Here is a 12361-nt window from a genome sequence, read left to right as displayed (position 1 = left end):
TATTTTTCTATCTGTATACATGCAGTAGTTTATCTGTGTGGGAGTATGAGGAGAACTTAATAAACAGCTGAGTCTCTTGGCTACATTTACAGCTGGAGCCCCACACTCCACTGAACTCTGTTTTTCACAGGAGCCAGATGAGCACATGACACTTACATAGAAAACATGCACATCCCTTTCCACATGCAAACATACATCCATGATATAATCCAGTCTGCACATTGAGTATGTTATTACACTTGGCAGCCTCCCCTGGAGTGTAAATCCCACTGATGGGTAGAAAGTGAGTGAGATGCACACAGACACAGATATACAAATAAATCAGAGCGACATGGCGACAGACACCAATAAAGAATTTTATATTGCGCAGTGACTTCAATCTGCAATCTTGTCCACTGACTGAGAAATGGCAATATGAATCGACTGCACAGAGGCTAACAGTAAAGTCTGCTGCGTGTAATACAGTTTATTTCTCAGCCCCATATGATTTATATTCTGCAGATGGTTGTCAATTACGGTACTCTGTCAAATTAAAAAGGAAGGCTCTGACATATTTTTATATTTTGTTCCCGGCTTCAGGCTCTGTTGTGCTGATTTAACTGGACTTGACAAGTTGTTACATCTTGAGAACATTGAGACCAACATCAGCTGGGTTTTCCAGGTAAATTGCTCACACGCTGCTTGATGAATCTTGACATAACACACCATAGTATGCCTTTCTCTTTTAGAGATAGCACCATGCGAAGGTTAACCAATAGGCATCTGACGCCTGGTTCAGTTACCCATCAACGCGATTGCATGGGATTGGAACTGGGAAAGCCTTCGAGGAGTGAATATTCAAGAGTGTGTGTCCTTATTCCCATATGTATGATTCACAACGTCAAAATAAAAACCACCAAAGAAAAGAAGCAACAAAAGAACACATAGCTATTCAAGAGGGAGCCACAAGGTCAAACCTTTACCACAAGTGTTTCTGCACAGGTATAAAAACACGTTTAGGCCTACAGTGTTTTAAGGTGTCCGAAAATGAAAATAAAATAGCGGTATGCAACGTGTGTGAAGCAGAAATCCTGCAGCTCCACCCGCTGTGACGGACCGGTGAGTGGAGCGAAACACACACTAGACCTAACACACGTAGCTATTTTATCTACCTCTGGAACTAGCTACACTAGTTATACATATATTTATTCTTCACTGTCGGAGAGAGAGAGGGGGAGAGGGAGAGGGGGAGAGAGAGAGAGAGAGAGAGAGAGAGAAAACTTGAATAATGGACTTCATTTTAATGTAATAATTATGTTGGTTGTTGTTTGTGGAAGCGCCAGTGAAGGAGCCCATTAACTGAGTTTTAAACATCAACCTCATAGGCCCCGCCCACTCGATCAGATCGGCAGATACTGATTCCGGCTCCAAAATTGGCGATCGGAGCATCCCTACTTACAACAGTACGAGCCACATTGGCAGCTTTAGAACAAATCAATTTAGTTTTGACGAACTTCCCGAACAAATTCTGACAAATCCAATCGCTATGAAGTTTGGATTATATATGAATATGAATTTCTGTCCAGTTCTTAAAATAACTGAACAATCAAGTGAATCAAGTTTTTTTTGAGGACAACATTTACCAAACCAATCTTGGATTTTGAATCTAGGTCTTCTGGCTACAAGCTTTCTACTGTAATGTTCAGGCTAAGAGGTCTTTACGTCCAGAGGACAAAAGGCCATTCAGTCTGGTCAGCATGTTGAGGGACAGACAGCCCAGAGGATTGGCTCTGCAGACTGACCCGGTAAACGCCAGCCAAGATTACCATCAGATAATCGAGGCTGAAGCCAAGCTGCAAGGTGACAATGACAGAAAGGACCAGTGACCTGCAGACGAACCCCAGGAGACACTCTCACATCCACCTGCCGACGTGCAGCATGAGAATGGAGAAGTGCTAGTTCATTGTCTGGGCAGAGCTTCCTCAAGATGACTCTGCAAAAAAGCATTTTCATGCACATTTTAGCCGTTCAGCTGATGCTATCAGTGATGTTACATAAGACGAAGAAGCCTTCCTGTTTTTATCGTACTAGCCATATGTACAGTACTGAAGACACACTCATTCTTCCTGTCGAACAACAGATAACAGAAGGTTCAATGAAGTTGTGATCAAATAAAAATGAAGGAGGATTGTAAGCACCGTATGAGTACCGTTGATTGTTCCCTAGGTATTCATTTAGGTCTATGCATTGTCAGCAATAGTAAACATTTCTATTCTACTTCCTAAAATACCAAGATACGTCTATATTTGAGAGGCTGAAAATATCATTTTTCATTGCCACTCCTATAAAGAATGACTTTAAATCATAAATCGAATATCAAACGAAATATATTCTGGGATTTCTTTCTTGCCCGTCTATTAATGGTTACCAATTGTTGCAGCTGCAAAGCACCAAAATGTATTTATACAAATAAGCATTACACGTGTTGATAAACTCCATACAATGCTCATTCTTATCCATGTGATGAAGTAAACCAGGGCTGCGTGGTAATAAACTTAATACATATTTTCTAAGGTAGGCATACTTGACACCCTGCTTGTCATTGAGAGCTTTAAGAGAGGCGCTATATAAAAGAGAGACACGGCCTTGTTCCTGTGACACATCCGACTCAGGGGAACTGTCTCTGCACTGAACTCTGCGATCACTCTGTGAGAAGGTGTGGCGAGGCTAAGCGGCGCGTTGAAATAAGAAGTCTGTTGACTACAGTAGTCATCTCCGGCTAGGGCACTGTTGACCCCAAAAACATCTGCAATTACAACTCAGCGCGTCCCAGTGTCGGCCCGTAGCACCGGGCGCTGCTGCTGAACCCTCCGATCAAGCGGAAGAAGGGACGGAGGATGCATGACTGGCCCTCCTCCGTTCAGCGGGACGCAGCCTCTCGCTTCGCCCTCGCATCCTCTCTCCTGCTTGGCTACCCCGGCCTGACCCAAATCTGACATCCCTGAATGAGACGGGGCTTTAGCAACACCCGGGGAAGTGTCAGCTCTTACTCCAACACACTCTGTATTCCATTCCCTCTTTCTTGCTTTTTCAGTGGATCTCGTCGTAGTCTTCGGTGAGTCTTTCACGCTCATTTTAGCTTATTTAGCTGAATACTCTAAGGACATCCATAACATTCACCTATTTGCAAATTACAAATGATGTATCACTTGTATATAGACTCTTATGGCACTACTTCTATTCTATTTGATTGTTTTTACTTGCACTATTTTGTCTGTTTTATTGTGTTGAACCTGTGACTTAAGACGTTCATCAACATAACTACACTGTAGTTACAGTATGTAGCTAATGGCAGAAAAGCCTTGAACCTTGACTCATAAGACTAAGAAGCCTTCTGGTTTATCTTGTACCAGCCTTATGTTCAGTACTGAAGACACACTAATTCACTCAGCTTCCTGTCGAACAACAGTTAACAGTAGGTCAAGTTAAGATACAAAGATAAAGGGCGTATAGAGTACTGGTGCCCCTAGTTTTAAGTTATTATCCAATTTACACTGAACAAAAATATAAATGCAACACTTGTTTTTGCTCCCATTTTTCATGATGAACTCAAAGATCTTAGTGTTAGGGTTAGGGTAATGTTGTGAATCGAGTGGCCTGTGTTCGTCGTCCATAACATACGCCTGCCCATATCATAACCCCACCACCACGGGCCACTCAATTCACAACATTACCCTAACCCTCACACCAGATACTGACTGGTTTTCGGACCCCCCCAGACCCCCCCAATAAAGCAAAACTGCACGTTTCAGAGTGGCCTTTTATTGTGGCCAGCCTAAGGCACACCTGTGCACTAGTCATGCTGTCTAATCAGCATCTTGATATGCCACACCTGTGAGGTGGGATGGATTATCCCGGCAAAGGAGAAGTGCTCACTATCACGGATTTTTTCAGATTTGTGAACAATATTTGAGAGAAATGGTTATTTTGTGTTTATAGAAAATGTTTTAGATCTTTGAGTTCATCTCATGAAAAATGGGAGCAAAAACAAAAGTGTTGCGTTTATATTTTTGTTCAGTGTATATTAAGTATACCAAGTATTGAGTATTGAGTATTGAGTATGAAGTATTAGCGCTGTGTGAGTTCCCTATTTGCCATTATTTCCTCTCTTGATTAACCTGCTGATTGTTTACTAGATAATCATTTAGGTCTATAAAATGTCAGCTTTAGCAGCACCCCCCGGGGAAGTGTCAGATCTTACTCCAACACACTCCCTTTGTCCTTGCTTCTTTAAGCGGATCTCTTCACAGACGTTCTTGCTTCGGCGACCTTTTGATTTCCCTCTCTTCCCACGTCTGGCTTTGCCACGTTTTCTCACCTGCTCTGTGAGATTGCTGGGAGCTTAAGCTAATGGTGGCATTATAATATTACCTTGAAATGTCTCAGACTTTCTACAATCTTAATGCCACAGCTCTTATCTACTCTTACTTAGTCCGATGATGTGCCAGCCTCTGTTGGAGCAGGCTGTCTAAATGAGATGCATCACTTTCCTCTCAGACTCCAGGAGCAGATTGTTCAGTGTATTGATCTGCTTCTTCCTCTTTATACTGTAAAACACACCTCCACACTGACAACAACTCAATGCATGGCCTGTCACTTCAAAACGTGCAGCCAACACACTGTGATGGACTCATGCGGTCAACAGTTTGTATTGTCTTTTTATATTATATTTAGGTCTTAGTAAACTTAGATATAATTGGAGGGATGAAACCCCTCTTTAATGGTCACACATGCAGAGCACACAGCACACAGTGACATTTGGCCTCTGCATTTAACCCATCCTAGTACTGGGAGCAGTGTGCAGCTAGTGTACAGCGCCCGGGGAGCAATGGGAGTGGGGTGGGGGGGGGGGTGTCCGGTGCCTAGCTCAAGGGCACCTCGGCAGGGCAGGAGGTGAACTGGGACCTCTCCAAGTAGCAGTTCACATTCCATATTTAGGTCGGTTCGGGAACTTGAACCAGCAACCCTACGGCTCACAGTCCAAGCCCCTACTGACTGAGCCACTGCCGGACATGAAAGAATAACATCCACATATTAAAGCCTTCCTTCGAAGCACTAGTCATTTCAATTCCCTCATAAGTAATCAAACACCACATGAGCACGGCACTGACAAGATTAAAACAGTGTTTTCTTGGTTATTTGAAAGAAACTGAAATCACAAAGGGGGTCTTTGAGTTTTTGCAAACCTTTCTATTTTGAAGGAGGCATGTGCATTTAAAGTAAAAACCAAAAGGGACGGTAAAGGAACAGGAGTACTGTCAAAGTGTTTTAGTAGTTTGAGGCTAGTAGTTTGAGCTAACAGATTAGATTGCTGTTAGCTTTGTGTTAATCGATTTGATCATTTGAAGCAGGATCATGGGTTAAACAAAAAAACGAATTGGTAAGATGACAAAAAGCTGTGAGCAACTGACCTGGCAATTATTGCACAAACATTTAATAACTAACCAACATCTTTAAGAGTTTCAAAATGCAAGAGGCTGCATTGATGGAAGGCTTTTGTTTAATGGTGGGCCAAAAGTAGCAGGATGCCCATCTTTAAAAATAGCAATAGATCCATGACGTTGAAGACTTCTGAGGCACAACATGGCACTTTTGAAAGTTCATCATGGCAGCCATCATTTTTTACTTTTGTTTTGCGACAGTCGTTAGGTTCGTCTGAGATGATGAGAAATTTAAAAGTCATTATACCCCCACCTTGTCAACACAGCTTAACAAATGTGGGTGATGTTTTCTATCTGAGCGCAGACTAAAGAAAGTATTGCAGTTGTTCTGAAGGACTCTCATCTCTTGACATTGCACTGTTGTGACAGAAATCTGAGCCCTGACTTGTCTCATTAATAAACTTGCCTTCAGCGCAATGTCATTCAGAAACAAATGTTTGACGATCCCATAAACAATAACAGCCTCATAACTGGTGATACATGTTCATGGAGACGTAATAGCTTAGTAGCTCAATATAATTACAACAAAGAGCAGTTGCCATAATTAAGGATCAGTTTGCTAATAATTAAAATGTCACACAAGCTGTCTCCATCTCCTCAATCCAGTGAAGTCTTTCTTTAGTTGAAGGTGAAGGAAACTTTTCCACTTTAAGCTGAAGTTAGGTAAAGCTTCTTGTTTTTGGAGAAGATTAAACAGCCTGTCCTCCATCTTAATTTTCCAATAAGCTTTTTGTTGTTCAGCTGCTCCTTTTTTTGTTTTAGCTCTCATTTAATCAATTTCTTCAAGCACATGCATCATTTCAATTTGGTAACATCAATCCAATGTTAGGATATAAATGTGTCATCAGGTGGTCTGTGAATTGTAAGTGGTTTGTGTAATTTGAAACGTGTGTGTGTGGACTTGTCACATATTTAAATGGCTGAATAAATCAGGATTGAAGCGTTTCATTTACAACTGGCCTCCTCGTCTGTCTGAGCCCTCGGAGAGACTAATCCCAGATTTGTGGATCCATTTCAGGAGTAACAACATGAAGCCAGGGGCTATTTTCAAATCTTTTCACAGGCCTGGAGCTGCAAGCGAGGAATTAAATTGCCGCACAATGTTTCCTCTTTGTGTTGTGATTATGCAGCGTGATCTTCTCTAACAAAGATAGGGCAGCAGGAGCGTATATGTAGAAAGAAGCTGTGTGAAGGTGTGTGACGAGACATTACCAGTGTTTCTCTCCTTTAACAACTAGCAGCCAAATGCAACACATCGTTACACTGACTCTTAAACACAATAGTGCAGAACATTGCAAGATTATGTCCCTCCCTCACAAAATGTTTATGTGGCAAAAACAAAAATTACCATGCCAGTGTTTGACATATCAAAAAGGCAAGTCAACACAATCTGGCTGTTTATAATGTGTGTTTCTCTATCTTTTAATAATTGATTCCAATGGTATAGTTACCATCACTGTGCGACCAAATCTCGCGGCAGTGAAAGCCAGCAAAGACAACACACAACTTCTCTTTACGTGGCCAAAACGGCAAATACGTCTTACCTTTGCTGTTTTTCTGATCAAAAGTTGTGTTCAATGGCTTTAAAACAGATATAAACACTGCTGAAGGTTAATCCAATGTCTCTGTGTCCCTTCGAAATGATTACTGATAATCCATCATAACATTTATGTCCATAAGAGTAGTTTTCATATATAGCTGCTATGAGAGCTATGAGAGCTACGAGAGTGTATGAGAGCTTCCGGTTTTGGGCATGCAGGCTGCGCATCACTCATTCTAACGGTTCAAAAGAGATGTCAATCATCAAAATCGACCGACGGGTTCCAGAGATATGGAAAATCCACCCAAATGATCCCAGAAGTGTTTTTTTTGCTAAACCTGTCTAAAAAGGTCAAATGTCACTTGTTCTGCATCTATCTTGATACAGGGTACGTATATGTTATAGTTTGTATTCTTAAAGCTTTTAGTCTTCTATCCCATCATTCAAGGGTGGTTTTCACTATACGTAATTTTTATTTCTTTTGGACGGAAACTATCATTTACATTTTTTTTACTATTTTCAATCTGAATTTAATTTAAAAATAAAAACATCTATATTGATTCTGACTTTTCTACATTCAACTCACAGGTTTATCATTGCTTTGAGAATAAAGATTATTCATTTTCCCCTTTTAGAAGTGAGGTTATGGTCATTTGTTCTGGGAATGTCATGTTCGAGCCTGAGACCTGAAAAACAGGCTCAGGGCTAAACTGGTTAAACGCAGAAAGTGGCCAATCATCACATTGTGATGCTGAAATATTGTTGACAATCTACTTCACAGTTAATCCTGGACATACATAAAATGAGAGACTGTAGGAAATTAACTTAACAAGTTGAGTTTCTGGTAATGTTTTGAATGACTTTCATTACCACCATGAAAAGGAGAAAAAAAAGAAACTGTGGAGAGTCAGAATCATGAAATAAGTCAAACATTGGATTTGTTCATTTAAAATGGTGATACTTTAAGTCAAAGGTTTGAATCACAGTCTCATCTAAATGTTGACTCACTGAGAGTAATGTTTTTTAACATGCATAACCATCCATTTCCTATTCTGGTAGACATTACCCTCTTTGATGCTCAACGTCTACTGTTACCTTCTGCACAGTGGATAAAAAGCAAATAAAAACAATGCGGAAATCCATGTAATATTTAGTGCATTGAACCCTTTATCTATAGACAGGTTTTATGAAATGTTATCCTGATGCATGCAGAGACATTCTGTTTGAATCTTCAAATGGTCAAAGGCCAGCAGTATATTATGTAATAGTAGTGTGCTCCTGCAACAGTGAGAGATAAACGATGGAGCGTTCAGCCATCATTTTGTGGCTCATATTTGTGGGCAGTCAGGTTTTGAGATATTTTACAAATTGTGTGTCAGTTCTTGGATATGAATCACCTGCCATGGCCTCTACCTCTGTGCTGCAGCGACACATTGCTTCTGGTAGTACACATGCATTATGTTGTGGGCTGTGTGTCCTGCAGCGCCTCACTGTCAGAGCGCGGAGATGACTGCATGTGACAGAGGAACCATATACATCACTTTGTGTCGTGCAGATGCTGCTACACTTTGACTGGGCTGTTCCACAGGATCTGGCAAGGATACAAAACCTTAGAATCTGCTTATTTATAAAAGGACGTTTTTTCTATTTTGTAAATGCATGTTGTTTGTTTATACCGTACATCCAGGATTTCTGGAACATACAGATGATAATGATGTCTGTCTGGTTAATTAGAAGACACCACTTTAACTGTGCTCTTGTGCTCGAAGGAATCCTCTCACATCTCATGTTGGTTAGTAACAGATGGAAGCTGATAAAAGTTGAAGGTACCACATTACAATAAGACTACCCTTATAAAGGATTCATAAAGGGGTTATAATTAGGTTATAATTAGGTTATAATAAACACTTTATTAATCATTAAGAACCATTTATAAACCAGTTCTAACAGTTTTCATACATCAACACAGGCTCACTATTTGGCAAGATGAGTAAGCCTTATATTGGCTACCTAGCTTACTTCGTCTTCTTCATCAGTCAGCATCCTTGCTATCTGTTGTTCACCGAGATGATTCCCCCCCTTCCATCTTGATGTTTATTGGCATCTCTTTATGACCATTTATAATGAGTAACTAACATTTATAGTTGCCAAAATGGGAGACTTATTGTAAAGTAGGGCTGTACCCGAATATTCGTTCGTTGGAGTACTATTTGGGTTTCAATTTCGTTATTCGGATATTTTTATTTTTTTTCCGTTGAATTTATTGAAATCTCCAATATCAACGTAAGAGCTTGTGCATCTTTGGGGGGTGCTAATACTTAACCATAAACGTTATTGTTTACTTTCTCCATCTTTATATGTAGATATGATTTTTCTCCGTTAATCTCCGTCATGTTGTTCCATAGCAACAACAACTTCCTGTCAACAGCGCTAACTCTCCTTCAAAATAAAAGTATGTCCATAAAAAATAGGAAGCCAACCCAAATTACACTTACACTGCAACGAAAGTAACAAACACAATGCATATCCTTTTCAATTTCAAAGAACACAAATTGGGTTATAGGCCTATACATATGCCGTGAATAAACCGAAATACACGTGTTGAAGCGGTTCGCTGCTGATTACTACCGAATATCCGGAGCCCGACATTTTTTATCTGGGACAGCCCTATTGTAAAGTGTAAAACACATTCCCATGTATTAATGAGTTACTACCATTTCTAATAAGACTTAGCAGTACAGATAAATGTGGGCTCACTATTTGGCAAGCAACCGGTCACAGTTGCCCTGTTTATCTCATGTCTTGTAAAAGCTTATTAAGGATTCATAAAGTGTTCACAACCTAATTAATAAATTAATTACAAACTATTCGTAAACGCTTTATAAGGCTAGTCTTATTGTAAAGTGGTACCAAGTTTAAATATTGAGCACATGAATGCCTTCTTCACATTGGACATTTCTGCTGTTAGCCTCGGGGCTGCTATCCAATCCTACAGAATAATTTAAAAGCTGCAACATGATCCTTTTTTTTTTAAATAATCATGATTTGTTGACATAAATAAATATGCAGGACATAAAAACATTGTTAATTAATGTGAATGTTCCTATGGGACTGGATGAACACATGCAGCATAGAGTAACATTGGGAGTAATGGGCAGCTACACAGCGCCCAGAACAGTGTGAGGATCTGCTGCCTTGCTTAAGGGCACCTCAGCAGTGACCAGAAGGCAAACTGGCCTCGCCACTCTGTTCTTGGTCCTGTTCCCAAACCAAATCCCTACAGACTGAGCTACTCCGCCCCAATTTGTCATCTAATGCTGGCATGATTTCAGCCTGCCTGAAGACAGAAACATGAAATATTAAATATGCATCGAAAATGTTTTAATATAAAAAGTTAGACTGTCCTCCCAAGATATCGTCCAAAGAAACAAATATTATCACAAAGGTCAATTAGTTATAACAACACAAGTGCTGACGTTGCTGAGCTGACATCTTGGGGGTTCAGTCGTTTTTGGAGTGATGACAATATATATTTACCTTCAGCAGAATCACCAAGAATTCAACTTTTAATTTGAATCATTTGGTCTACGAAAATGTCAGAAAATAGTGAAAAAGTCCATCCAAGTACAACACGATGTCTTAAAAGGTTTGATTATTCAAAAATATATACTTTAAAAAACAGAGAAAAGTAGGAAATATTCATGAGATAAACACTTTATGCTATTTCTTTGCACAAAAAATATCTTCAACAATGAATCGATTAGCAAAATAAACTTTTCCATGTTTTTTCCTCAAATAGCTTTAATTGCAGCTGCAGTAGGCTTAACTATGGACATTAAACCTTGGAGCCTTAAAGGTTTCTTCATGTTCGATAACTAATAGATATAGAGTTACTGAATCCAGAGGAATCCCGAGGAAAAGAGTGGAGGTCAACTGAGGATTTCAGCTATCTGTTGCCACGAAAACAACCTCAGAGGAGTGAACAAACATCTTTGCTGTGTCTTTTTGTCTCCTTGTACCCAGAGGCCTCGGTGAATCTACTCCAACTGCCAAAGCCATCTGCGCCCATCCGTCCAGAAACTGCTCTCTGCCAAATGTGAGTGTGTCTATAGGCACGGTTCAAATAGGCCTGACCTTTGAACCCTCGTTCACCGAAAGCATCTGAGCTGCCACTGAACATCTACTCTGAAAGCATGTGTTGGTATCTGTCAGACGTAGGTAGGTACTGAGCTGCACACCTTTGCAATGAAGTGATCTGGGCTGTGATGTATTGTCAACTATTCTCATTGACTGTATTGCTTTACTGAGTAATACGGTGTTTGATATTGAGATCAACAGAAAGAAATCATCATCTCAGCACACATGGTTCTGCTTGTTTGTGATGTTATGAATGTAGGAACGATTTAGATATGAAAATTATTATGATTGCAAATTCAAGCCCTTTTGGGGATCATCATCGCATCCAATGGTAATTTGCACAGACTCGCCCACTCTCTTAATTCGAAAATTGTTTGCAACTGGCTGGAAAAATGCTGCAAGATCATTTCTTTTGGACACTCCCAACTCTGATTCCCCCAACTTTCCTCCACTGGGATGTTAAAATGCTCGCTCAGCAACTCACTGGCTCTGAGGATGTTGCTCAACGACACTTCAGCAGATGCTTGATGTCATGGGGCTCGAGCTCTGACCCTACAGTTGAAGGACACTCGCTTTAATCACCGTACTGGATCAGAGGCAGCAGCCGTAATCAGTCGTCCATTAGCACTATTAATAACTCATTATCTATCACCAAGACTTTTAATCTGGATTTCTGGTGCACTCACAGTGAGCCCTGGAGAGTCGCTGTGATCGAGGTTAAAAACACCACAACGTCTGCTTCTATCTCCGTGAAAAGCACTCCAAAATGAACATGTATGCACCAAGTATTCATAGCCGGTAAACTCAGTATTTTTCGTATGAATTAAGAGCACCACGTTGCACACACAGATTCATTGGATTGTAATTTGTCTCCACAATTAGTTCTTGACATTTCCACTTCCAGCTGTAAAATGCTAAAAGGCACCGTGTGCAGTCTAATCCACTAACAGTGATTTGCCATGCTTGTAATGTGGCTCTTGTTTAGTTTAACGGGCTATAATGATGTTAATGGGCTTTCGGAATAGATTATAAGCAGAATTATGGTATCGTCTTCCAAATTGGAGAACTGCAGCATGCGAGTGTAAACAATAATTAGTGGAAGAGTTCTGGATTTTTTTAATACTGCCACGTTTTAGGTAGAATGAGCCGTTCTGGGGTTTTACTTTGAGGCCGTATTCAATTGAGTTCTTAAGCATTATGTCAC

The 12361-nt window shown here is 40.3% G+C and overlaps 1 protein-coding gene across 1 annotated transcript in view; it reads right to left on the bottom strand.

The window, feature by feature from the left end:
• prom1a (prominin 1a) overlaps positions 1 to 9063 on the bottom strand; it is a gene marked incomplete at its 5' end in the record, with an annotated part of 74548 nt that extends 65485 nt beyond the window's left edge. The window contains one exon of the mRNA XM_079671341.1: positions 9040 to 9063. Within this exon, the coding sequence (XP_079527467.1) occupies positions 9040 to 9063 (24 nt within the window). The remainder of the gene's footprint in view (positions 1 to 9039) is intronic.
• Between the last annotated feature and the right edge of the window lie 3298 nt (positions 9064 to 12361).

Source organism: Notothenia rossii (assembly GCF_949606895.1).
Source record: "Notothenia rossii genome assembly, chromosome: 3".
NCBI classification, from domain to species: Eukaryota; Metazoa; Chordata; class Actinopteri; order Perciformes; family Nototheniidae; genus Notothenia; species Notothenia rossii.
This window is presented reverse-complemented; position numbering and strand designations above follow the sequence as displayed.